We start from the raw sequence: 27,028 nt of genomic DNA, 5'->3' as shown, positions 1-27,028 counted from the left end.
AGATCAAAATAAAGAAAACATTAGCCTTGCTCGCTCTAACCAAATTTAAACAGTTTTAACTTTTAAGTAAGGATCTTGAGGTTGCAGGAAGATTCCAAGGCAAGCAGAAAAATGTCAAGTCTGACATTTTTCCTTTGTCTTTTTTTTTTCCTGTCCTCTTTTTTCTCTCTCTTTCTTTCTGTCTTGCCCACAATAAAAACACATTAATTTTGTGGTGGTTTAGGGTTTCAGAGAGCAATAATTAGGAACTGGACCATGGTGCAGGGTGTGGGAGAGGACTAACGTGACACTGTCGGCCCTTCTGCAGAGACCTGTGCCACTACTCTCCTCCTTCCACTACTATAGACCTCATCACTCATCTTGAGTACAAACCAAACTACCTGTTCCTTGCTTCATTAGATTTTATGGGGCTGGATGGGTGATAGGAAACACAACCCACTTTAGTTTCCCTCTTCCCTCCTCTTCCTCCTCTTCCTCTCTCTCTCTCTCTCTCTCTCTCTCTACTTTACTCTCTCTCCCCACTTTCTGATAAAACTAAATTTTTACCCAGAACGAGCAGCTTTCTTCTGTTTGTTTCGAATGGTGGTGCAACTATCAAACAAATCTCACTTCAATTTTACAGCAAGGTAAGTGAGATTTAATTAGCTCCCGTAGGGCCCCCAACTGTTTTCTTTTCCTGTTTGAGTTTCAAGATTAATTTTTCTTTTCTTTTCAGTTTCTTGTATTTATGTGCTTTTAATTCATCTACTATACCCATCAGTCCATAATCTCAAGCTCCATCACCAGCTTAGCTATTTGGAAACAGGCCATTGAAATTAGTGAGATGGGTTGGTGGGTTAGCACCGAAAATGTCAAAATCAGAATAGAAAAAGAATAATCTTAAGCTGGTGATTAGTTCTTTGATCAAGCTGGATTAAGATGGAGATCGATAGCTAGTATACATGAATTTATGGAAACAGTGATCTGAATCTAGCTAGCTCCCTTCGATCGTTTTCATAATTATAAAAGAAAAATAGGCTGGGGGATCAATCAAAAATCTGTACTATATAGCCATATACCAGATTTAATGGAGGTGAGAGGCCAAGATAAGGTTTTAGGGATGCCAACCACTTTCGGGTTCAATCCCCAAAATAGAAACTCTTCTTCTTCTTCCAAGCTCTCGTCTCCACCAGCTCTTCATCATCATGTTAACAACACATTAATCTTCAACCACCCCCAAACCCTAGACCCTTTTTATCAGGCTCCACCTCATCATCATCATCATCATCATCATCATCAGCCTCAGCAATCGAATCCATACAAACCCAGTAGAGATCCTGACCCAATCCCTATCCCAAACCCAGATCCAAACCTATCACCAGCTGCTGTCTGCACCAGCCCAAGAGCAACAAGCGGCACACCAATTGCAAGCCGAGCAAGCCACAGCTTCAAAGCAGCACCATCGGCACCGGCACCTGAGCCAGTTACAGCTTCGAAAGCAGTTAGATATCGAGAATGCTTGAAGAATCACGCAGCGAGCACCGGAGGTCATGTACTGGATGGCTGCGGAGAGTTCATGCCGAGCGGAGAGGAAGACAGCCCTGGAGGACTAAAATGTGCAGCGTGTGAGTGCCACAGGAGTTTCCACAGGAAAGAGATCGAGGGTGAAACCCAACTAGTACATGTACCCAATAATTACCATGTCCTTAACCACCACAACAAAAACAGCCACAGCAGCCGGAATGCATCATCAGCACCTGTTCTATCCTCACTCCCCCCACCACCTCCTGTTCATCATCATCATCAGTACCATCATTTCCCAGCCACTAGTCCTTCCGTGGCGGGATCATTTCCTCCTGGGATGATGACTTTTGGAGGTGGCGGAGGGGCGGCCGAGTCATCTAGTGAGGATCTCAACCACATCCACATGTACGAGCAGTCAAATCAGGCCGGGGGTTCAAAGAAGCGGTTTCGGACAAAGTTCAGTCAAGAGCAGAAGGACAAGATGATGGAGGTGGCAGAAAAGTTGGGATGGAGGATCCAGAAGCACGATGAGCAAGAGGTGCAGCAGTTGTGTTCTGAATTGGGTATAAGGAGACAGGTTTTCAAGGTATGGATGCACAATAATAAACAAGCCATGAAGAAGAAGCAACTGTAAGGCAATTGATCTTTTATTAATTCTTCACATAGTTGTTCTTTGGAGATTTGGGGAGAGAGAAATTTAGTGAATAGACTGATTTGTATGTGCATATCAAATAGAGATGAGAGTTAGATAGGATGCGCAATAATAAACAAGCCATGAAGAAGAAGCAACTGTAAGGCAATTGATCTTTTATTAATTCTTCACATAGTTGTTCTTTGGAGATTTGGGGAGAGAGAAATTTAGTGAATAGACCAGATTTGTATGTGCTTATCAAATAGAGATGAGAGTTAGATAAATGCATTCGCTCCTATTTCCGTTTTCCCAAATTTTTCGAAGATCTCATGAACAAAAGAACTAGTCAGGTTGCAGCTACATTCTTCTTCTCGCTTGTTTTATTTATTTATTATTCTTTAGTTTAGATACTTGAAAAAGTAGACAGAAAAATAGTAATACCGAGTTCAGAGTTCATAAGTAGTGAGTTTGGATACCCATTACTACTGAGTTCAGAAATCTGATTGAATCGGTTGCATGGCAACTTACTAAAAATCATTCTGCTGAAAATGTATGGGATCTAGCACGCACCTTTTCTTTTTCCCGTCACTAGCTTGAGCACTTTACCAGCCAAAGATATGGAAAGAAAGAAAAGGAAAGAAAAAGACGACGGAAGAATCAGGTTCTGGGTTCTGGGTTTGCCTGTTTTCTTTTTTTTCTGCTTTAACATTTAATCATAGAGTTCCCTAGCATGATCGTCAATTATTTTTCAGACATATATTGTGCAACGTCTTCTCGCAAACGTAGCTAGTGTATATGATTATATGATTTAAGTAACCAATAATTTCTTTTCAGACATATATTGTGCAACGTCTTCTGATTTCTCGCAAACGTAGCTAGTGTGTGATTATATGATGTACCAATAATTTGACGAATATGAGAATATCACATGTGCATGTAGTTTTAGTCATGTATCATTAATGGAAACTGAACTCTAGCTGAATAGCAGTAGAGTAAACACGAAGAGAAAGATGGCGCACATAAGCGAGGAAGGGAAAGTTCAGAAGTTTTTCTAGAACAGCGCGCCATTCCTGTGTATACTTCAGGAGTTCAGGGGTAACAAAGAAAAGGGTACCCTAAAGCCCACTAACAAAGAAGGTATTAAGTCCACTAATTGTGTAAACTTAACAACCTAGCTGTAACAAAATTTATATATTACTACAGATCCATACATAAATTTTAAAATTAATTGTGGGGTAATAAGAACTAGAACTCTAGAAGTCTAAGTCTAGGGGGGTTGGTCAAAGTCAAACCTTCTGTGAGCAGCCACTGTGTATTAATGATGATGACAAACAAGAGTAGCTAGCACATGCATGTATCAGAGGCAATGACCATTCGAAATTTAATTTTACTGGCCTTTTCAAGTAACAGAACAATACCTCATTGTAAGTAGTCAGCACACGGTTTTTTCACTCAACAGAATCAGTAGAATAGAGTAAACTCATGAACTATAGAAATGATGTGTGTATATAATGATGCTCTTGCGGCTCCCTTTAAGAGTAAACTTCCGAATACAAGATATTCAAAATTGTGGAAACTAATGTTCTAATACTTTTAGAGGGAAATGTTAGAAAACAGAAAGAAACACAACATGATGGAACTCACAGATCCCTATTAAGAAAGGAAAAAAAAAAAAAAAAAACGTCATCTAGTGATCACAGATGGCTTCATGAAGCCATATTTAACATGCAATTAGCCAGAGGTAATTAAATACCTCATAGCTCTGGCCGGACCGGCATCAATTTCTCATCTTAGCCCCAAGATCACCTGTTGCCTGCGATGCCCTCTCCTTGGCAGCCTCATAGTTATGCCTGGTATGCTCGGATATAGTATCCTTCGCTTCTCTGTATGTCTCACCCACCCTTTGTTTTGCCTCATCATAGGAATTGGCTGCCTTTTCTCTTCCATGCTCGATTCCTCCTGCTACCCTGTCTGCCTTATCAAAGGCGAAGTTCATTTTCTCCTTTGCTCCATCATATGCATCTGCAGCTCTCTCTCTCCCATATTCCATTGCATCATTGGCCTTGTCAGACACAGTACTCGTAGCCGTTTTCATTGTATTCTTTGCATCACCATATGCACCTGCTGCTTTGTCCATTCCACAACCCATGGCCCCTTTCACTGTCTCTTTGGCATCATTAACCCTATCTGATGCAACATTTGAAGCATGATTAATTCTTTGCTTAGCTTCCCCATACATATTAGCGGTTGTCTCTTTGGTATCATAAGCTTTATCTGAAGCTTTATTTGAGGCTGAACTCATTTTCTGCTTGGCTTCCCCATACATATTGGCCGCTCCCTCCTTGGCATCAAATGCTTTATCTGAAGCCACATTTGAAGCTGAGTTCGTTTTCTGCTTAACATCCCCATACATATTCGACGTTGCCTCTTTGGCATCATCAGCTTTATTTGATGCCACATGCGAAGCTGAATTCATTTTCTGCTTAGCCTCCCCATACATATTTGCCGTTGCCTCCTTAGCATCATAAACTTTATCAGAAGCAATGTCTTTCGCACTGTTAAGTTTCTCTTTACCATCATTGTAGGCATTGGCTACTTTTTGTTTTCCGGCTTCAACTGCTTCTGCCATTGTCTCTTGGGCAGCATTGCCAGCTCTCTCAGTAGGCATTCTTATTGACTGATCCCAATTGTCATGGGCATTGTTGGCTGTGTCATGCACCTGGGACTTCGATCCTTTTAGGAGGACAGCAAGTAATTAAAAAAGTATAGCATGAAATGAAATCCTTGTATAATGAAGAACTAATTAACTGACTTAATTACTTCATCTGTAAGTACAAAAAATTAAAGGAGTAAAACTAATATTACTTGATCCAAAAGAGTCCACTTTTTCCCTGGCCTTAGAGGCTGCATCCCCAGCTTTGTCCACCACATTCTTAGCTGCTCTCTCCTGCTTGAGTCCAAGCCCCCTACACCATCGCACAATGTAAATGATCAACAACTACTCAAACACACATATAGACACTACTAAGTAAGTATATAAAACCGAAGCTCAACGCTTTGAGCTGTTAGTGGGGACTGGGGAGGCTCAACTATTATATCAATTCAAATGATATCACACTAGTGCTCTTGATGCTCCACTCATCAATTTTGAAATTATGAATCCTTGTTATTGTCTAGGCTACTAAACTTCAGCACCCAACCAAACAGCTTAAGTTTCCAGAGCTGTGGTTATCTAAGAACAACTCCACAAGACTCTTTGGGAGCCTGCTGGCCTCTTTAAGAATTGACCAGCCACATGGTACCAAACATTTCAAAGAAACTTGTCAAAGCCACTGTTTAAATCTAGAACCTCATTCTCACTCTTCAAATCAATTTCAACATATTTTCTATTGTAGTTGTGAAATTTATGAATTGTGACCATAATAAGGGTTGTACAATGCGAAGTAAAGGAACAAAAATAAGCAAGTAACAAAGGTTGGAAGGTCTCCTGGAGTGAAAAATTTGAAAGTACCCACTTTCACAATTGAAGAGTCTCTCTTAAGAGGCTAAAGCATGGTGGTATATTGTAGTTTGTAGGCAGTCCTTGTGGGATTAAATCCTGTATCTCCACTTTTTCATTGTTTGGTGCACGGTATATGTTTTTCCCTTCCCCTCTATCCAGGTCTCATGGTCTCTCCACTAATATAGTAATTTGGTCCCCGACAATAATGCTATTTGGAGATAAAGCTTTCAGGACTAATGCTAAAAAATTAACACATCCTTCAGATGGAATAGGGGGATAGGTAAATCCATTTCTGTTTTAGGAAGCATGCATTTGACACAAACAATTACTTAGCTAGGTGATTGCAGTAATGCTATATATATATAAACATAAAATCATGAAAATATCTTGCACAAAATAATAATGGTAAAACGAATCTGTTCGCGAACGTTAATCCATACTTCATGCAACTCTCATAAGTTAGCTAGGAATTAAATGCAGAGAGATATAAACCAGAATGAAACTGCATTTTTTGGAAGAAAAAGAAACCAAATGCAATATCACCAACTATAACCATTCAGAGAGAGAGAGAGAGAGAGAGAGAGAGAGAGAGAATCTGTGCATTACGGTGATAGCTTATTCATAATCCACTCAGTCCATGATCCACTGTTTCCCTTGGCATCCTGAGCAGCCTGCTCGCCCCAAACCGACGTCGTAGCCAGCCAGAACACAAGCAGCAACAAAGTTGTGCTCTTCCCCATCTTTGATTTGATCTGTTTCACTCTTAATGACAAAACCGACCCAGAGATTGATGGATATGAGTATTGAAATTTTGCAAGTGGTAATGAATAAATGTCACTGCGCGATTGCCTCTCTCTGCTCTTATGTAAACCGGAGAGTCGGTTGGGGACTCAACGTGGCGCCTTTTGAGGTCAACGTGGCAGTTATTCAGACCGTTATAAGAGGAGGCCGACGCTGTCGTCCCTCCACGTGTTGCTTGGTCAAAGGCGGTGCTGAATGTTTTTTTTTTTTTTTTTCCGGCGTAATTGCTAAAATACATCACAAATTTGACAACAATGGTTGAAATACATCCTAATTTAGCAATAATTGTCAATTTACGTCCGTAATTGTAATTGTAAAAATTAATCCCTGAAACTTAGCAAAAACGGCCGATTTGCACCCATCCGTCAAATTCAATGTTATCCATCTAAATATAAGGGACAATATAGTCATTCTATATTTATTTAATTGAATAATAAAAATAAATGGAAAAAAATTCTTTAAAGGGAGTTCATTCTATCTACTCATTCATTTTTTGTACAATTAATTATTTACTCATTCACTTCAGGTCTTTTTTTTTGTGGTGTTACTGATACACCCATTTTATCTATTCACACATCATCTCTAATTTTCTATTACTTTAATTCAATTTTTTTTTACAACTTACCCTCCCTTGCAATTATGTTTCTTTTTGTTATCTCTTTTTTTATTTGGCAAATCAATCATCCATTCCCTTTTTTCTCATCATCATTTTATCTCTCAACCTCAATGTGGGCTCAGACCCAAACTCTATGTACCTCAAGCTCACCCCCGTCTGCTTCATACATCCCCATCTCTGCGCGCACCTCATCAATCAAGCTCTTCGAGAAGGACTCGCACGCCTTCTTAACCGTCATGGCTAACGAGCACACACCAAAATGATGGAATATATCCTACACATGCAAACCTCCTCACTATGGAAAACAATGTCACACTAATGACATAGAAATCAAGGTCGTGAATTTAAAAGATGACGACGACAAATTGAGGGACCTCGGGGATTCCAAACCTTAGGGTTAGATTGTAACCATAGAAGGATCCATCACTAAGTCACCACCTAATTGAAATTTCCAAACTTTGTTTCTGTGGCTTTGTTTGCTTCTGTCTGCTGGTTTGGCCATTCGGGTTTTCTTATACAGGTGGTGAGGTTTGAGATGGGTTGGCGAGGCAACACATGGCTGATAGGCGCTATCCCACCTAGAAACTCCGCAAGTTGCGTCGGATGATTAACTTGCCGAATAGAAAAAAGAAAAAAGAAAAATAAACATAACTGTAAGGGAGGGTAGTTAGACTAATTTGTAAAAAAAGAAGAAAAAAAAAAGAATTAAAATAATAAAAAAATAGGGGGTGTATGACTAGAGAAAAAATGGTGTGTCAATAACACCACCCTTTTTTTGGCAAAATTATGCCTACATTATTTTATTTCAATATAAGAAAAATTAAATGGAGAAATAAAAAACAATACTGCAATTTTAGACGCAAGAGATAAGCCTATCTTACCAAGCCTTGAGAAATTGAGGACTTACCTTATGCTAAGGATGGCAAAGCAAAGATAAATCAAGCTAAATTTTTATTTCTCCACTTAATTTTTCTTATTGAAAATAATATAATGTAGGCATAACTTTGCATTAAAAAAAAAAGTTGTGAAGTGAATGAGTAAATAAGTAGATGAAATTATACAAAATAAATAAATAAGTAGATGGAAGGGCATCAGTCATTCAGTCTCCCTGTCTCCCTCTAAATTTGTTTTTCATTTATTTTTGTATTCAAAGAAATGAATATAAAATGACCATATTAACCCTCATATTTGGATGGAAAACGTTGAATTTGATGAAAGGGGTGCAAATCGGTAGTTTTCGCCAAGTTCAGGGGGTTAATTTTCACAATTAGAAGTTGGGGTGTAAATTGATCATATTGCCAAGTTTAGGGTGGTGTATTTTGGCAATTATGCCTTTTTTATTTTTATTTTTTATTTTTAAAACTTTGAACAATGAATGCTTCTTTGAGTTCTTTCTTTAGGACAATGTTCAACAATTTTATTTTGCACCACGGATCCAGATTCTCTTCTTGGCTCCTTCCTGTCCTTAGTTATGCTTGGCTAAAACATTCTCATTTTGAGTATTTCCCTGATCGGATGAACTAGAAGCAGGATCAGTCTGGTGTAGCTTAGGCTTGTAAAATGGAAGGGACTAGGCCAGCCCTGCCCTAAGATATGATAGCCTAAGTTTGCCCCGTCCTGGGCTTGTGAGCTCCGGAAAAATTTAAGGAACCAAGACAAGATTATTCGAGATCAAATTTGCGATTTTGATAAGTGTTAAGTACACTTGAAATTTTTTTTTGAATATTTTGTTGAAGTGAAATCTTCAATTTGAGGACTCAATATCGAAGTATGTCAAGATGATTCTATTAAATTTTCATGGAATTTTTCAGACACTCGAGCTATTTATTATGAATTTCTGAAGTTTGAAAATTATGTTTTTTTTTGTAAATAAAAGATAATTTGAGGGTGCGTCTGAACCATTGATTTAAATCACCGCTAAATCTGGAGCGTTTTTATTTGAATTTTGGGCTTTAAATTAAATAGCCGGGTCGACACACAGACAACCCAGAACTATCGAGACCTCGACCCGCGAAGCCGCACCCTGACCCGGTCTGAATTATGGTCAGTCCAGGCGGCAGACCATCGGCGTTAGAATTTCCTAGACATCGTCGACAGGCTTGTGGATTTGGTTTGCACGGAAGAGCTCCAAAGAAGGAGAATCCAAGCCGGGATGCTTCGGTGCTTCCGGCGGTTTCAACGCATGTTCCGGCGACACCGGTCACCGTTGATGGTAAAGGAGGTATGAAACTAGATCCTCTTGATAAGATTTATGTGTTGGTATAATTGAATTTTAGTTTTGATTAAATTTTGAAAGAGGTGGTAAATTAGGTGATTTCGGCCATCGTCAAAACCACTATGTGTGGGGGTGGTGCTGGCTTCTCTGCTTCATTCTTGACTTAGTTCTTGCTCAAGATCTCCATGCTTAAAGTTTGTTTCTTGGTTGAGAAGTGTAGGATTCTGTTTTCTATGTTTTGGGTAGTTTTAGCCGCCGCCAGTTTATTGTGAGTGGTGGTGTTTCTGGGTTTTGCCGACTTAATGTGGGACATGATCTGAGTCCCTGAAATCTATACCCAAGTTTTATTTTGCTTAATTCATAGAGGAGGTTTTGATTTTGGATAAAAACCCTTGGATTTGATTGTTTTGGTATGTTGTTCGAAAAGAGTGACTGATTTGGCTCACACCAGCCAGCAATTCTGTTATTACATGTTGAAAGCTTTTTTTTTTCTTTTCTTGTTTTTTTTTTTTTGAGAGCTTCTATTCATACGTCCAAAATTGTCATTTGGACCTCCCTCTTTTTTGAAATAAGAGTTGACTTTGTCAACTCTTGTCAAATTACTAATAAAGACACAAAAGAAGGAAAAAAAAAAAAAATTCTTACCTCTACGAATAGTAGTAGTCTTTAATTGGAGAAAACCTTCTCCTCCAACGTAAATCTTAAAATATACATTGACAAACATTATCTATGTTGCTGTCAAAATTTTCTCAATTTTGTGGTTGATCACCAATCAATGGAAATAGGTTTCTTATGAAAAAAGAATTTTAGCTATGAAATTGATAGAAAATAAAAAATTGCAGAACTGTTAGCAAGAATGATGGTAGAAAGAAGATTTGATAAACGGAGAAAGAGTCATTGTATTTCATTGATTCAATAAAAAAGAAACATAAACTATCTAACCTAGCCTCCATAAATTTATAAAACGTTGAAAGTTTTCTGGAAAGAGCTCACGCATACAAGGCTGTAAATAACCTCTATAAAAATACAAATGACAATAAGAGAGACAACTATCTACTAGTTTTTTTTTTTGTTCAGCTTAATTGTATTAAGGTAAAAAAGAATTGTGAAATCTTCAAAAATTGAAGGAGGTCCAACTACTGATTTTTGGAGGTATGAATAGAATCTTAAAAAAAAAAAAGGCTATTATTTATTTTGTTAGACTATGGGCATTGTGGGAAAATTAGAAAGGTGTAAATAGCAAATTGGTTATTTGTAAAAATAAGTTGGAGGTCTATTAAGTAAGGAGGTCCAAATACCATTTTTGTTTAAAGGTCACTATAAATTAACGTTCCTCATTTTACACTAATTACACTTTGTTAATAACTTCATTTTTAAATTGAATAACGAGTTTTATAGTTCAGGTTCCAAAGTGTAGTTAAAGCTTTTAAGATCATAACCATGAGTTTTGACATTTAAAGTTAAAAATTTTAAGAGTCCTGGATCATTAAGAGACACAAGAAAATTTGGAAAACATTCAAAGTGAACTGGCCCATCACAAAGACTAGACTCAACTAGTCCCAGAATGGAGTCTTTGATGTTTCTATGTCTTTTTTTTTTTTTTTTTTTGAATGGAGTCTTTGATGTTTCTATGTCTACAGTCACGAAGTGCAACAAAGACAGAGGTTTTGAGACCATTTCTGGTCAAAGGCTGAATTCCTATTTGTACTGCTCCTATGTGTGAATATTTATATTTTTTTTTCTTTTTATGTTCTGCTAATATTTCTGAGGTAAACGCAAACTGTGAAGTGGGGAGTGGGGTCTCTGAGCTTCTCGAAGCAACCTCGGTTTCGACTGGCAGCGACGCTTTTCCTTCGGCAAGGTGGCGATCGTGAAGCAGCGAGGCACGGCGGCTACGCGGGGCAGGTTCTCTACATCGATCGTGGTGGCAGCGAGAGCACTGTCGATTGTGATGGACGCGGGGAGGTTTCTCAGCGTCGATCTTGGTCTGGGGCTTCTCTGATCGCAGTTGCTGGGCTCGATTCCGTCTCTGTAGTGGTTTTGCTCAGGGGCGGGTTTTGATTCCAGGCTTGTTGCTCCAGCTGTTTTTGGATCGGATCGGTGGTGTTTTTGAGGGGAGGGGTTTGAGCTTTTGATTTCCAGGTCGGGGCTCAAGGCTTCACCCTAGCTTTTTCGAAGACGGCGGAGGACCGAGGCCAGCTTCCTAACCGGTGAAGAGAAGCTGCCGTGCCGGTAGTCTGTTTTCAGTCGATCCAGAGGTGAAGGGTTGGTTTGATGGGTTTGTTTCGATCGGAAAAGGCTTCCATGGTGGCCTGGGTTAGCGACGTCGTTGGACAGATCGGGTTTCCAAGGCGGCGCCTTTTTCAATCGGGCTTGCTTTTCCGGGTTTCTCACCTGGAAACCTTAGGGTTTGGGTGGGGCAGGACTGCAGGAGTAGTGGGTTAATGGGCCTTGGGCCTGTTGGACTGACTTGTCATACTTTCTCCCCTCTTGGATTGGGCCTGGAATGGACTGTTGGGAGGTAGCTGAGTTTTTTTTTCCTGCTTCCAATAAATACCCTCACCTTGATCTTCCCGGGTTATAGCTGTTTGCTGGTTGATGAGTGGCGATGTACACCAAAGAAGGTCTTAGGCGTCAACGCTTGTCTATTCAGTGGCTCTGATTTAGGGTTGGATATGTGTAGGAGCTTTGCATTTAGTTTTTTACTTTGTCTTTTTTAGTTTGGTTTTGATTTCGTTTGATCGCTCTGCTTTTTGCATTCCGATTTGTGCATTGAATTGTAATATGAGGAATTTTTCGAATTCCTCTAGCTTGACCGAGTGAGGTCGTTATATTAATGGAACCTGATTCCGTTCCCCTAAAAAAATATATATATATTTCTGAGGTAAACATTTGAACAGTGTGATGGTCAGATTCTATCTTAATTGTTTGCTTTTGGCTGTGAATTGAATATAATGTTTTAAAATCAAAATTTCCTATTTTGTAAATTTCACTATAGCTTTTTTGGTAATCCCCTTTCCAATGGGGGGTGAAAGTTGCACACACAAAATTGTAAACTACACTCTCTTCTATTTTTTAATAATATTTTATCTCACATTTTTTTGCACTTTCTAAAATACCGTCAAGTCGGATTTTTTTTTTTTGGGTCTTTTTCTTCTCTCTCTCTTTCTCCTCCAAACCACGACAAAATTCTTTATTTTTCTCTCTCCTCCAAACAACGACATACTCTCTTCTTTTATGAATAATGGTCCTAGTTTTGAGGTTCTGATGTATGCTAATGAATAATGGTTCTGGTGTATGCCAATGAAATAAAATCAAATTCATAATCTCAATACAACTCTTCAATCAAATCTAAAATGTATGAAAAGTTGTATTGCTTAAGCAACATCCATTGGCTTCAAAAGGATACATAGCTCAAATCCTAAACTAATTGTTCTAACAAAAAGCTTCCAAACCACGTACACTGGGCCAATTTCTATTTCATCGTTTTTTCTTTTACCTAGTAGATCCGCAGTTCCTTAAAGAAGAGAGCCACACTTCCATAAATTTCTTGCTTTCTGCACAAAGAAGCAAAATGCAGACAAAGAGTTAGCTTACATTATTAAATTGAAACACATGCACTAAGTTGCAACTGGAGTTCAATAAGAAAGCTTAACTGAGATAACAATCTAATCAATACATACCACCAATTATCAAATCACAAGATGATCAAGATTAAGCACATAGTTTCTTCTTTGTCAATAATAAGAACAACCAACCAGAAATGAACCCCACAAATTCCTGGGTACCACCACACATTGGAAAGAGAGGACATTACACTCATGACATTATCTCACATTTTTTTGCACTTTCTAAAATACCGTCAAGTCGGATTTTTTTTTTTTGGGTCTTTTTCTTCTCTCTCTCTTTCTCCTCCAAACCACGACAAAATTCTTTATTTTTCTCTCTCCTCCAAACAACGACATACTCTCTTCTTTTATGAATAATGGTCCTAGTTTTGAGGTTCTGATGTATGCTAATGAATAATGGTTCTGGTGTATGCCAATGAAATAAAATCAAATTCATAATCTCAATACAACTCTTCAATCAAATCTAAAATGTATGAAAAGTTGTATTGCTTAAGCAACATCCATTGGCTTCAAAAGGATACATAGCTCAAATCCTAAACTAATTGTTCTAACAAAAAGCTTCCAAACCACGTACACTGGGCCAATTTCTATTTCATCGTTTTTTCTTTTACCTAGTAGATCCGCAGTTCCTTAAAGAAGAGAGCCACACTTCCATAAATTTCTTGCTTTCTGCACAAAGAAGCAAAATGCAGACAAAGAGTTAGCTTACATTATTAAATTGAAACACATGCACTAAGTTGCAACTGGAGTTCAATAAGAAAGCTTAACTGAGATAACAATCTAATCAATACATACCACCAATTATCAAATCACAAGATGATCAAGATTAAGCACATAGTTTCTTCTTTGTCAATAATAAGAACAACCAACCAGAAATGAACCCCACAAATTCCTGGGTACCACCACACATTGGAAAGAGAGGACATTACACTCATGACGTTATACTCCTCCCTCACCCCCCACCCCCCCCCCCCCCCCCCACCCCCCACATTTCAGCCTCACTAAAGAAAACTAAATCTCAACAGTATTAGACTCAGTTCTTAAAATAACAATACAAGTATACAACCTATTAAAGGCCTTGAAAAATAGAATAAAAAGAGCTTGAGATTCTCAGACTTGACTGCTAAGAAACATTGTAATCAAACTGACCCCAAAAGAAAGTTAAGAACATAAACAACAAAGGCAGCATGTGTTTCACAAGCATAGTGCAACCTGCACCAATTCAGAGTTCCTCAGAATGCATCAACCCAGCATCTAGGGGCTCTTCTTCCATTGTACTGACCTCCTGAGCAGCTGATTTTGGGCATAAAGATGAATTTTTTTTTTCAATTCAAGCTAACTGAAAAGATTTTGAAAAGCATAAAGATTTCAAATTTCTCAATTTATGAGAAAACATATTACCCACAAATCATAAAGAAAGAAACTTGTGCAATTTGATATGAGCCAAAAGATAAGGAACAGTAAAAACGATTGAAATACAGAAGAGAAAAGCAAAATAAGAATGAAATTAGAGTAGATATAGTGAGATAGTAAAGAGAAGAGTTGAGATTATGACCTGATTTGGACAGACGAAAGGTTGGGGAACAGAAATTTCCAATGGAGAAGAGAGAGAGTGTCGTTGTTTGGAGGAGAAAGAGAGAAAATAAAAAGAAGGGTTCTGTCGTGGTTTGGAGGAGAAAGAGAGAGAACAAAAAAAGACAAAAAAAAAAAAAACAGGAATCTGACTCGAGGGTATTTTAGGAAGTGAAAAGAGATGTGAGATAAAATATTATTAAAAAAGCAGAAGGGAGTGTGGTTTGCAATTTTGAGTGTGCAAATTTCACTCTCCTTTCAAATTTCCTACAATTTCAGTTAAACTATGAAAATACCATTCTTCACAAGTCATTATAGTTTAGGAAACACTACCAGATACCGAAGACATTAGGATTCAAAAGGTTTTAGGGAGATAAACTTACTTCTCAGGTTGAAGGTTTCGACGGGGCACCCAAGCTGACCAACGGATTGACTGCGCCTCTCGCGACACTCGTTGCTACTTCCTAAGAGGTTTGGGTATCACTAATTCCCCTATCAGCCTTTTGGCTCTGAACACTAATACAAATTACTATATGTAGTTCAATTAAAATTATGATACCTTTAAATCAATAAGCTTTAAATAATTAAATTCTATCAAAAATAATATTTCTTTTATATTTTTTTGCGCAGGGCAAGAGCTGTTACGTCCTGTTCCTTAATTACCAGGTTAATAGTCATTTGGACGGGAAACGACAACAACTATTACTTTTTACTTATGTTTCGAACTTTTAGGGACTCAAAAGTTGACTTTTTGTTCGGTTCAGTTTTTGAGGAAACTTCCTTATGGAAAGTCGTGGGGAACGTTAAACCAAATTCATGAACACGTGGCATGTCAAAATTGGAGTTCGTATGAAAAATATACAGTCTACAGAATTTATAGTTTTTGTCAGAATTTGAGGGCAAAATGGACTTTTCCCAGCCGGGGGGGAGGGGGGCTTTTTTCTCGGGCAGTCCTGAAGAGAGAGAATGGAGATATCGGGTCAAAACGACCCGAAACCTGAAACAGGCGGGTTCTCAGCCTTCCGCCGTCAGACTCGCCACCGGTCGGAAAAGGAGCGTCTTCCCTCTCTCTCTATCGATTCGTGGTGGTCGCTTGGGTGGATTTGAGGCGTACAGTGAGGAACGAGGTGGAGAAGCCGGAGAAACCGAGTCGACACTCACTGGTTTAATCTTTGTTTCCAGCCACTTTTGGGTCGTGCAGCCACCTGGGCTTTATAGCCCTCGTCCTTGTGAACCCAACGCCATCGGCCTCACCTCTCGATTCGATCAGACGTTGTCGGAACTCGGAATCGAGTTTGAAGACTCGGCCTCGAAACTTTCGAGGTAAATTCTAGCCTCCTCGTTCATATTTGATCTTAGGTATAGTTTGAATTTTTGCTGTGCTTGTTGTGGAGAATCTGTTGATATAGGTTTTGAAACCCGATTTGGGGCCCACGCGCTACCGGTTGAGGCGCATGGGGGCGCGTGCGGCTTTCTCTGGATCTGTGTTTTAGTTAGTTACGTAGAGGATAATGTTACGAGCGTGTGGAAATAGTTTGATAGAAATATGTTGAACTATAGGATCGATAGGAATTTCTCAAGTTTCAGAAATTCAGGTATGAATTCGTGACGATCCGACCGTTGGATCGTTATGATTTCTCAGGAACATGTTAGAATATTGAGTTTATGAAACCTTGGAAGTTTAAACCGATTCCGATGCGATTTCAGATTTTCAGGAATTACGACGTGTTGTTAAATTAGGGTTTCAGAGTTTTATTTGATTTCTGAATTAATTAACTATTAACATATTCTGATGGAAGTGTCAGGTGTGAATGATGATTATAATTTACAATATCTTTAGATTTGATTTCATATGTGATTTTGTGAATATTTGATTAATATCTTGGAATTGTATTAAATTATAATTTATATTTTCTAATTAATATTTCGTATATGAGTTGGCTTGTGATTGGATTAAATGCTTGATATTTTCGATTGGTTGAAAATGGAGATTTATGTCGTTGCTTAGACACTAGGAGAGAGGGGATGAACTAGTAGTCTTGACTTGTAGCACCAGAAGAGAGGTGATGTATTGGTGGCCATTGTTTATGTTGTGACACCAGGAGATAGGGGATGTATTGGTAGTCATAGTTGTTGTTGTGACACCAGGAGAGAGGGGATGTATTGGTGGTTTTAGTTATTTTTGTGGCACCAGGAGAGAGGGGATGAACATGTGACCACTATGATTGCTGATTTGATATTTGTATATTATGATATACGTTGTGATACGTATATGGGTGATTGAGATCTGATGGGCGGTGAACCCTGTTGTTTATAGTGGGTGGGTGATTGAGGATATGAAGAACAAGTAGGTTCTAGGGGTTGAGAACTGATTTCGTATGATTAGAAGTGTTCAGTTGTTTCTGTAGGGTTGGGTAGTCCATTTTTAAGGGAAGTTCTGCTGAATTTTCAGAAGAATTTCTCTTAAGGTGGGCTCCTCAATATAATTCGGATTTCAAGGTGAAATCCGGGGCCGGTCCTGTCAAGAGCAGCCACGTATTTATTAAAACGGACAGGGCCTGGGCCAGCACAGGGTTCAAATGTGTAGTCTAAGTGCTACCATATGTGAAAAGGGTTGGGATAAGCCTGCCCATTAACTTGGCAAGGCCAGCCCATAGCCAAAAAATAAGGCTGAGCTTGGGTAATGTCCATCAACCTTGAGTTAAGTTTAGAGGCCTAGTGTAGATGATTAATCTTCAGTCCCACTTTTGCACCGAGAAGGAATTGTTCAGCAATCACTTGAGTCTCTGGATTGAGTGACTTCTCAGCATTTTTCATGAACTCGGTAAGTTTAGGTGCTCTTTGTTCAATAGTTAAAGATTTTTCCTGCATAAGAATTGTGATAATAACTTTAAGCATCTCTTGACCTTCATCTTTTTTTCCTTGTTGAATGGCCTGAAAAGCTTCCTGTAATTTCTGTTGAATCGCTAGCAAAAAATCCGTATTTTGAGAACTCCCCTGAGCGGATGGGCTAGAAGCACACTAAAGCAAAACTGGTCGTTTACGACACACAATGTGTGCCGTAAAAAACAACTTTATGACACAAAGAAGTGTGTCGTAAAAGACAAATTTCTCGTGGCACACAAAATGTGCGCCGTAAAAAATATTTTTTGTGTCGTATAACATTTTTTTGCGCGCCATGAAAGATATTTTACAACTTTGATTGTGTGCCGTAAAAGACCATTTTGTGTGTGTTAAAAGACCCTTTGCGTGTGTTAAAATGTCATTTTGCGTGTCGTAAAAGATATCTTCATTCACTCTTCTAATAGACAATACTTTCAATTAAACCCTTTCATTCAAGCATAATAAACAAAAGCCTTGATGTAGTCAATTATATCAATTAAGTAACCTCATATTACAAAATCATAATATAATTAAACTAGTTTTCAAATATAGAACATGCCAGCTAGATTAAAATTGTCTTCCGATTGATTACATGAGTAGTTGAAGGGGCTGATGATAGCTTGATATGACGACACATGCCAACGATTTCCCATGAAGAAGTAGTACATCATAGAGCCTACAAAGACAAGCAATGACAAACATTAGTAACACAAAATTCCACCAACAACCCATCATCACAAAACACCAAACAACACCAAAAGAATCACACAATTCAGCACAACCATAACAGACCAAGTAATCTGACTAATTCAAACAAGAAAACCTAGAAAACAATTCTCAAAATTGGAAAGACAAGAATTCCATTTCACCTGAGCTAACTCTGGTAACATGCAAAACTAGTTGTATGTGTATGCTCTCTATATATATGTCTTTATATATCAATGACCCAAATTATATTACCTCAATTCTCTATCTGTTATTAAAGAATTACATTATACTAATGAATGGATGGAATTTCGAATGCATGTGGTACTATGCTGATGTTTGTGCAAGTGATAGACATGTTTATGTGCAACTGACATACATGTCAGTACACACCTATATGCATGTTATATGATCTACGAGCTTCTGTGCTCTGTGTCTCATTCTAAAGAGATTGATGGTTTGCAGTGCTGGGAGGATGTATGATCTTTACTTGTGTGTTTGGTTAGCTTACCAGTACATCTACTTTTTCTAGTAGTCAAGACTATTAAAGTTACTCTATATGACGAACCATACCCTTCTGCCAATAATCTATCTATATGTCAATATATCACTAAGAAGATGCTAGACTACTTTTTCTGCTTGCTTGATGTCATCAAGCTTTCTAGTTACTGCAAAACCAGAGCAACACGCACCAAACCAGAGTAACTTTCTAGTTACTGCATTTTGTTAAGGGTAAATTCCTCCTATGGTACCTGAGGTATTGCTACTTGGACAGTTTGATACCTGATGTATTAAAGGGGACAGTTTGGTACTTGAAGTTAGACTTTGTTTGACACTTTGGTACTTCTGTTAATTTTTCTGTTAAATGTAAGGATAAAATTGACATTTAGAATATATGTATAAAAACATAATAAAAAAACATGAGTTTGTGGGTTGATTTTCTTCATAATTTTATAGGTATGAATTAATGCTTATGGGTTATGTTGAAGGTGAAATATTTGAATTTTATGTTTAAGAAATATAATAATCATATAGTGAACACCCATGAGAGTACTCCATTGAAACTAGTCTCGTACAACTAAATTTTTTTAAACATAAAATTCAATTATGTCAACTTTAACATAACCCAAAAGCATTAATTCATTTTCATTTTCTCCTAAATGACCCAAAAAATGATGACTAAAATAATACTAAATAATATCATCGCATTGTGTTTATGAAGAGGAGGAAAAATAAGTGGATTCATAGAGAATAGTACAAAAACTTTAACATAAAATTCGAATATTTCACCTTCAACATAACTCATAAACATCAATTCATACCTATAAAATTATGAAGAACGGCAATCAACCCACAAACTCATGTTTTTTTATTATGTTTTTATACATATATTCTAAATGTTAATTTTATCCTTACATTTAACAGAAAAATTAACAGAAGTACCAAAGTGTCAAACAGAGTCTAACTTCAGGTACCAAACTGTCCCCTTTAATACATCGGGTATCAAACTGTCCAAGTAGCAATACCTCAGGTACCATAGGAGGAATTTACCCTTTTGTTAAACTGATGCAACAATATTTTTAATGGAAACCATAAAAGCATAACATAATGGAAGGTGATTTAGGCCAGCATTAGAAAATATTAAATTGAGCAGAGATGCATCACAGATTAACCATGTTTAACTGCTCAAATGCTCAATGAAGTAACCTTGAACATCATTGCTTTTATTTGCTCAAGTAAGGAGTTCAAAAGAAACATTAAGAAATCTCAATATCAAATACCAACACCAAAAGAAGAAACAAAGCAAGAAAATACAATCAATGACTATACAACTTCATCTGAATTACCAGTAGTAGTTAGAACAGAACTTGTATAGTTAAAGTTGGTGTTGTAATTGAATGCATGGTTTCTTGAGCTTGAACCCAGGTAACATATCTCAGTATGCTTGAACTAGAAAAATGCATAGCATAGTAGAAACTATTGAAAGTATGCTAAAATGAACTATTTAAACTATGTAAACTATTTAAAGGACCCAGGTAGTCCTATGTTGACAGAACATCAGAATCAAACTATGCTGAAATGAGAACTGAAGTAGCAATCAAAGACATAAGCAATCAATTTAGCTTATGCAGAGTGCCAGACCTAAACACTAAGAAACGTGCAGTTTTATTTTATTTTATTTTTTTATCTAATGAGCAATAATTTTATGGTATGGACTCTCACAGCTATTGAGTTCGGGAATCCAGGTTCTTGCAATAATTTATTAAGTGAAAGCCTAAAATTTTCTGGAAAAAGGGAACAGGCAACAATAGCCCGACATATTATATGAACTTTGAAGTTTTGGGACCAAGACACAGAACAAACTTTTCAACTATCCGAAACATATTCTACGCAAACCCTTTATATATGAATATCTCACAACAAGAGATAATGGCATCCAAACCACTGAAACCCCTATACTCACAGATAAAAAAAATATTAGTCAGAAAAAAAAATAGAACTTACTTCCTTGTCTCGAGACACTGGCAATCCATCAAAAATTCCCATATTGAGCTTTCACCTCAACACATGCTGAAATTACTAAACCAGCACAATCAACAAGTGATTACCACATACAGTAACAAAGAAATTACTGAATGGACTAGTAACTCTAACAATTTTCACAGTACCCTTGTTGAGGCACATGGAAAATGGTCATGCTTGACAGCATCAACTCCTACTTCAGAATCAAACTCTTCCAGTGAATTTTTCTTTTGAGACTCTTTATTTCCAGATTCCATCTTCTACAAACCAGTGCAAAACCAATGGCTTAAAGCAAATAAACAGAGTATCAGAAAAACCTAAAGAAATTCAGGAGATGCTGTAATACCTCAAGGACCTGAAACTCTTGAAAAATCTTAACATCAACTTTACCAGAATCAAAATACTGGAAAAGCAATAAACAAATAATGCATTAAATCAAAATTATCAGTCATAACAGGAAACTAAGAACAGAAGATAAAAACAATAAAAACAAAATTCTATTGGCCTCCAAAAGTGGGAACAAACAAAAACAGAACCTTTTATCAGGCAATCGTAAAGTAACCATCACCATTAAATTTCCAGAAGTTCTTAGTTATTAAACCAACGTTAAACTCCTAGAAACCAAGCCTCTTTTAATTCAGGAAAAGGAAAACAGGCAATGTAATACCTTACTGCAGCCTATATAATCATCAATGATGACTAGTAGCTTTCCTTCAGACCTAACCCTTTTTGATTCGGAAAGAGGTAATTCAAAACTCTGAAAAGAAAAAAAAGAAAAAAAAGGTTAACTAAATACAAATTCAGATTATTGATACGATACAATTTCTGACAGAGGTAATGTGTTAACTTGACGGAGCCTATATAATCATTAATGATGACTGGTGGCTTTCCTTCAAACCAAACCCCTTTTTAATTTTAAAACAAGGAAATCCAATTTCTGAATAGCAATGTACAAAATTCAAAGTACTGATACTAAATCTGTCTTCACTACCTCTATGGAAGCAGATGGGAAGTAATCCTGCTGAATAGCATCAAGAAGCCCTTCCTCAGATACTTTAGGTTCCACTGAAGTTTTCTCAGGCACACCATTGCCAAAGTCCACCTTCTAGAACCAGTATAAACCAAATTTAACGTTTAGCAAGATCTTGAAGCTATAATGTAGAACAATCCAAAGTATTGATACTAAAACTTATTTCCACAGTACCACTGTGGAGGCAGATGGAAAACAATCATGCTCAACAGCATCATGAAGTCATCCCTTAGAATCAAACAGTATTCAAATCCTAAGTCTCACACATATTCAGCTTCGTGATTATGATACCATCAATTCGCCAGAAATACCACCTTAATTTTAAACTGATTTGTAATCAAATCTTAAAGAAAACAACTGGTAGAAGAACATTGCGGCCTTACTTTCTAGTCTATAGTTCCAATTCAGTTTCACACCATTCAACACAATTAACATGCATGCCAATGTAATAACAATTCCTTGCATTAGTATTCTTTGTACAAAACCAAGAACTGCATTTAGTCTGATTCCATTTTGTTAGTTTCATTTCACTGAGAGCAATCTGACATCTCTACAAACTCATACTTAACATAAAGATTAGAACTGGAGATGGACTTACAAACCCATTCCAGCTGCCAGCCCATTATCAACAAACATCAACAAGCAAAAAACAAACACTGTAGTGTAATCAACCTGAAGATACCAGTAAAAATTAATGATAATAATCACCACAGATGAAATTCAAAGCATATGTTATCCAAAGCAACTGCATATTAACCTAACACGATCCATATATGCAATGGATATGTACAAGTATGGTACCACTTCCAATTAATCGCAACAATTACTCTATCAGAAATCCACAAACAGATAATCTGAAACAAAAAACGAATTGCAGAGATTGAAATCGAAACCCTAATAAAGGATACACAATTCGAAGCAAAAAAAACCAGAAACAACAATTCGAAATCCGAAACCTGGCACAGTTAAACTAGGCGCAGCAAGAAGAAAGGTACTGACCACTTGAAATCGACGCCTCTGATGGCCATGGAGGTCGAGCTATGCACGAATCGCTGTGAGTGAGATACAAGATCCGACGATACTCAAGGAAGGAAATGCTTGAATCGGAAGCCGATCTTTCGCGGACGGAGAGAGGTTTCGGAGAGAACACAGGTCATCGGAAAAAGAGAGAGGCGGTGAGGGAGTGAACGGTGAACCACCATTGAGTCGGCGAGTCGGAGTCTATGGACTCTGAGATGAAATAAGGAAGATTGAAAAAACACAAACGAAGAACAATTTAATATACATATACCAATGGCTTTTGTTTTTCGTTTTTCAATCAAAGCAAAAGAAAAAAAAAATAATATACTTCAATAAAAAAATATTAGTATTTTATAACTCATTTACGACATGCTTGAAAAGTAAGTCGTAAAAAACTATTTAAATAATTTATTTACGGTACACATATTGTGTAAGCCTGATAACTAATTTACAGCACACATAAGATGCACGCCATGAATGACCTGAATAAAGACATTCTGACGGCACACATGAGATGTGCGCCGTAAATGACAGTATTTTACGGCACAAGTAAAATGTGCGATGTAAAAGACCGATTTTGCTGTAGTGGCAGTATCAGGGTTTGTGTTGCTGATTAATCTTGAATCCCACTTGTGCGCCTTCAAGAAATTTTTCAGCAATTTCTTGAGTTTCTTTATTGAGTGACTTCTCAGCATTCTTCACGAACTCGGTAAGTTTAGCTGCTTTTTGTTCGACAGTTAAAGATTTTTCCTGTTTTAGACCAACGGTAGCATCTACGAGCATCTCTTGACCTTGAGCTTGTTGTCCTTGTTGAATGGCCTGAAAAGCTGCTTCTAATTTTTGTTGGGTCGCTAGCAAAACATCTGTACTTTGAGAACTTCGCGGAGCGGATGGATCGGAAGTAGTATCATCTTGGTGTGGTTGATTAATCTTTAGTCCCACTTTTGCTCCTAGAAGGAATTGTTCAGCAATCACTTGAGTCTCTGGATTGAGTGACTTCTCAGCATTCTTCACGAATTCGGTAAGTTTAGCTGCTTTTTGTTCGATAGTTAAAGATTTTTCCCGCATAAGAATTGTGACAATAACTTTAAGCATCTCTTGTCCTTCACCTTTTTTTCCCTGTTGAATGGCCTGAAAAGCTACATGTAATTTTTGTTGAACCGCTAGCAAAAAAATCGTATTTTGAGAACTCCCCTGAGTGGATGGACTAGAAGCAGTATTAGCTTGGTGTTGCTGATTAATCTTGAATCCCACTTGTGCGCCGAGAAGGAATTGTTCAGCAATCTCTTGAGTCTCTTTATTGAGTGACTTCTCTGCATTCTTCACGAACTCGGTAAGTTTAGCTGATTTTTGTTCGACAGTTAAAGATTTTTCCTGTTTAAGAGCAACGGTAGCATCTACAAGCATCTCTTGACCTTGAGCTTGTTGTCCTTGCTGAATGGCCTGAAAAGCTGCTTCTAATTTTTGTTGGACCGCTAGCAAAACATCTGTACTTTGAGAACTTCCCGAAGCGGGTGGATCAGAAGTAGTATCATCTGGGTGTGGCTGATTAATCTTTAGTCCCACTTTTGCTCCTAGAAGGAATTGTTCGGCAATCACTTGAGTCTCTGGATTGAGTGACTTCTCAGCATTCTTCACGAACTCAGTAAGTCTAGCTTCTTTTTGTTCGATAGTTAAAGATTTTTCCCGCATAAGAATTGTGACAATAACTTTAAGCATCTCTTGTCCTTCATCTTTTTTTCCTTGTTGAATGGCTTGAAAAGCTACTTGTAATTTTTGTTGAACCGCTAGCAAAAAATCTGTATTTTGAGAACTCCCCTGAGCGGATGGACTAGAAGCAGTATTAGCTTGGTGTTGCTGATTAATCTTGAATCCCACTTGTGCGCCGAGAAGGAATTGTTCAGCAATCTCTTGAGTCTCTTTATTGAGTGACTTCTCTGCATTCTTCACGAACTCGGTAAGTTTAGCTGATTTTTGTTCGACAGTTAAAGATTTTTCCTGTTTAAGAGCAACGGTAGCATCTACAAGCATCTCTTGACCTTGAGCTTGTTGTCCTTGCTGAATGGCCTGAAAAGCAGCTTCTAATTTTTGTTGGACTGCTAGCAAAACATCCGTACTTTGAGAACTTCCCTGAGCGGATGGACCGGAAGCAGTATCACCTGGCTGTGCTTGATTAATCTTTAGTCCCACTTTTGCTCCTAGAAGGAATTGTTCAGCAATCACTTGAGTGTCTGGATTGAGTGACTTCTCAGCATTCTTCACAAACTCGGTAAGTTTAGCTTCTTTTTGTTCGATAGTTAAAGATTTTTCCCGCATAAGAATTGTGACAATAACTTTAAGCATCTCTTGTCCTTCATCTTTTTTTCCTTGTTGAATGGCTTGAAAAGCTACTTGTAATTTTTGTTGAACCGCTAGCAAAAAATCTGTATTTTGAGAACTCCCCTGAGCGGATGGACTAGAAGCAGTATTAGCTTGGTGTTGCTGATTAATCTTGAATCCCACTTGTGCGCCGAGAAGGAATTGTTCAGCAATCTCTTGAGTCTCTTTATTGAGTGACTTCTCTGCATTCTTCACGAACTCGGTAAGTTTAGCTGATTTTTGTTCGACAGTTAAAGATTTTTCCTGTTTAAGAGCAACGGTAGCATCTACAAGCATCTCTTGACCTTGAGCTTGTTGTCCTTGCTGAATGGCCTGAAAAGCTGCTTCTAATTTTTGTTGGACTGCTAGCAAAACATCCGTACTTTGAGAACTTCCCTGAGCGGATGGACCGGAAGCAGTATCACCTGGCTGTGCTTGATTAATCTTTAGTCCCACTTTTGCTCCTAGAAGGAATTGTTCAGCAATCACTTGAGTGTCTGGATTGAGTGACTTCTCAGCATTCTTCACAAACTCGGTAAGTTTAGCTTCTTTTTGTTCTATAGTTAAAGATTTTTCCCGCATAAGAATTGTGACAATAACTTTCAGCATCTCTTGACCTTCATCTTTTTTTCCTTGTTGAATGGCCTGAAAAGCTACCTGTAATTTTTGTTGAACCGCTAGCAAAAAATCCATATTTTGAGAACTCCCTTGCGCCGATGGACCAGAAGCAGTATTAGCTTGGTTTACTTCATTGTCATGCCTGAATCCGGGCGACCTGAATTAAACATAAACATCAACACATGCAAGACATGAATATATATATACACCACATACACTAACAAACAAAAGAAGTATATAGTGACAAACATTATTTTCATCTAAAGAACGAGTCGAGTTCTTTAGAGTGATTTAATCCAACATTCCAATTAATAAAACGAAATATATATATATATATATATATATATATATATATATATATATATATATATATATGTGTGTGTGTGTGTGTGTGTGTGTGTCTACATACTTTGAAAGCCATCCAGTCCATGATTCACTTTCCTCAGCCCAAGTCCCAACCGACATAGCCAGCCATAACACCAGCAACGTGATCGCTGTTAGAGCTAAACTCTTCGCCATCTTTCTCTTTCGCTCTTCTCACTCTCTCTCTCTCTCTCTCTCTCTCTAGAGGACAAGGAAATGTTTGTTCCGAGTTCATTTCACATGCCACCAGGTTTTGGTATATATAGCTCACAGGTTGATTGCATGTGTTGCGGAAAAATGGAGAGACAATCAGGCTTCTCCAGAGAACGTACCGGCTTTTGGGGACAATTTGACTGTTGCTGTTAGGAGAGCGCTTGATGCTCCCTTGACCAAGGTCCACTGGTATTGCAGGTTTGCCGCATTTTATGTGCCTTTGAATGAGTTCTCTCTGTTCTCCAAAAAAAAAAAAAAAAAAAAAAATTTCTCTCTCCGTCGTAAGAGCAAGATCATATATCTCAAATAAAAAAGGAGGATATTGATGACAGATAATCATTAAGCTGTGTCTAATTACTTTTATTACAAAGGATGCAGAAAAAAGAAGGTCCTAACCACATAACTAAATATAATAGTTTGAAATACTTTATAGAAACTACTTAATGATTATTGTTGAACAAACAACGTACGTAGAACTTTACAAGCGCCTTAAGCAAGATCACATCCTTCTAAACTCCCTCAAGCGGCGCAAGCGTTCCTCAACTCCTAAACGTCTTTTGATTACTGTGGTCAGCTTTCATTGTGGTATTACTTCATAAAAATATATTTTCCAACCCGACAATATATGGTTAGCGAAGTTCATTATCGAGCTCTAATGTCGACTCTAAGCTAGTCTTATTCGTAACCAACATCTATATCACTATTCTCAATATTGAAAAACAAATCGGGATCCTCTCATTTGTTGGCCATCATTCTTGGCTGTAAGTGACTGTTAATCTCGTCCACTGATTCGAGATCTAAAAGTTAATAATAGTTCACGTCAGCAGCTAACACTTAATTAACCAA

At 37.7% G+C, this 27,028-nt stretch overlaps 3 protein-coding genes across 20 annotated transcripts; 1 reads left to right on the top strand and 2 right to left on the bottom strand.

Moving 5' to 3' along the window:
- Nucleotides 1–242: 242 nt before the first annotated feature.
- LOC133718114 (zinc-finger homeodomain protein 6) lies at nt 243–2,687 on the top strand. Of its 2 annotated transcripts, none has more exons than XM_062144933.1 (2): nt 243–626; nt 761–2,687. In XM_062144933.1, the coding sequence occupies exon 2, from the start codon at nt 1,067–1,069 to the stop codon at nt 2,135–2,137; it is 1,071 nt and encodes a 356-aa protein (XP_062000917.1). In that variant the 5' UTR covers nt 243–626; nt 761–1,066; the 3' UTR covers nt 2,138–2,687. The 2 variants fall into 2 exon arrangements, with proteins under 2 accessions (XP_062000917.1, XP_062000911.1); XM_062144927.1 differs by having other exon boundaries at nt 716–2,687.
- Nucleotides 2,688–3,617: 930 nt separating this feature from the next.
- Nucleotides 3,618–6,463, bottom strand: LOC133718105 (late embryogenesis abundant protein D-29-like). The gene is made up of 3 exons (XM_062144915.1): nt 6,243–6,463; nt 5,000–5,100; nt 3,618–4,867 (listed from the first exon to the last, which is right to left on the bottom strand). Exons 1-3 carry the CDS (start codon nt 6,374–6,376, stop codon nt 3,912–3,914), a joined length of 1,191 nt encoding a protein of 396 aa, XP_062000899.1. The 5' UTR covers nt 6,377–6,463; the 3' UTR covers nt 3,618–3,911.
- Nucleotides 6,464–17,783: 11,320 nt separating this feature from the next.
- Nucleotides 17,784–26,196, bottom strand: LOC133718017 (uncharacterized). 17 transcript variants are annotated; one of them, XM_062144886.1, is made up of 8 exons: nt 26,016–26,196; nt 22,610–25,763; nt 21,572–21,685; nt 21,248–21,337; nt 20,927–20,983; nt 20,778–20,840; nt 20,563–20,628; nt 17,784–18,028 (listed from the first exon to the last, which is right to left on the bottom strand). In XM_062144886.1, exons 1-2 carry the CDS (start codon nt 26,123–26,125, stop codon nt 23,225–23,227), a joined length of 2,649 nt encoding a protein of 882 aa, XP_062000870.1. In that variant the 5' UTR covers nt 26,126–26,196; the 3' UTR covers nt 17,784–18,028; nt 20,563–20,628; nt 20,778–20,840; nt 20,927–20,983; nt 21,248–21,337; nt 21,572–21,685; nt 22,610–23,224. The 17 variants fall into 17 exon arrangements, with proteins under 17 accessions (XP_062000870.1, XP_062000858.1, XP_062000864.1 ...); XM_062144874.1 differs by having other exon boundaries at nt 20,727–20,840; nt 20,927–21,337; XM_062144880.1 differs by having other exon boundaries at nt 20,563–20,637; nt 20,927–21,337.
- Nucleotides 26,197–27,028: the final 832 nt, after the last annotated feature.

Source organism: Rosa rugosa, chromosome 1, assembly GCF_958449725.1.
Source record: "Rosa rugosa chromosome 1, drRosRugo1.1, whole genome shotgun sequence".
NCBI lineage: Eukaryota > Viridiplantae > Streptophyta > Magnoliopsida > Rosales > Rosaceae > Rosa > Rosa rugosa.
This window is presented reverse-complemented; position numbering and strand designations above follow the sequence as displayed.

Coding starts and splice junctions, on each gene's coding strand:
- LOC133718114 (XM_062144933.1), top strand. CDS start 1,067: ATGGAGGTGAGAGGCCAAGATAAGGTTTTAGGGATGCCAACCACTTTC.
- LOC133718017 (XM_062144860.1), bottom strand. CDS start 26,125: ATGGCGAAGAGTTTAGCTCTAACAGCGATCACGTTGCTGGTGTTATGG. Junction 25,764..26,015: donor TGGACTGGATGGCTTTCAAA/GTATGTAGACAC, acceptor TGTTTAATTCAG/GTCGCCCGGATTCAGGCATG.
- LOC133718105 (XM_062144915.1), bottom strand. CDS start 6,376: ATGGGGAAGAGCACAACTTTGTTGCTGCTTGTGTTCTGGCTGGCTACG. Junction 5,101..6,242: donor ATTATGAATAAGCTATCACC/GTAATGCACAGA, acceptor GCGATGGTGTAG/GGGGCTTGGACTCAAGCAGG. Junction 4,868..4,999: donor AGTGGACTCTTTTGGATCAA/GTAATATTAGTT, acceptor TCCTCCTAAAAG/GATCGAAGTCCCAGGTGCAT.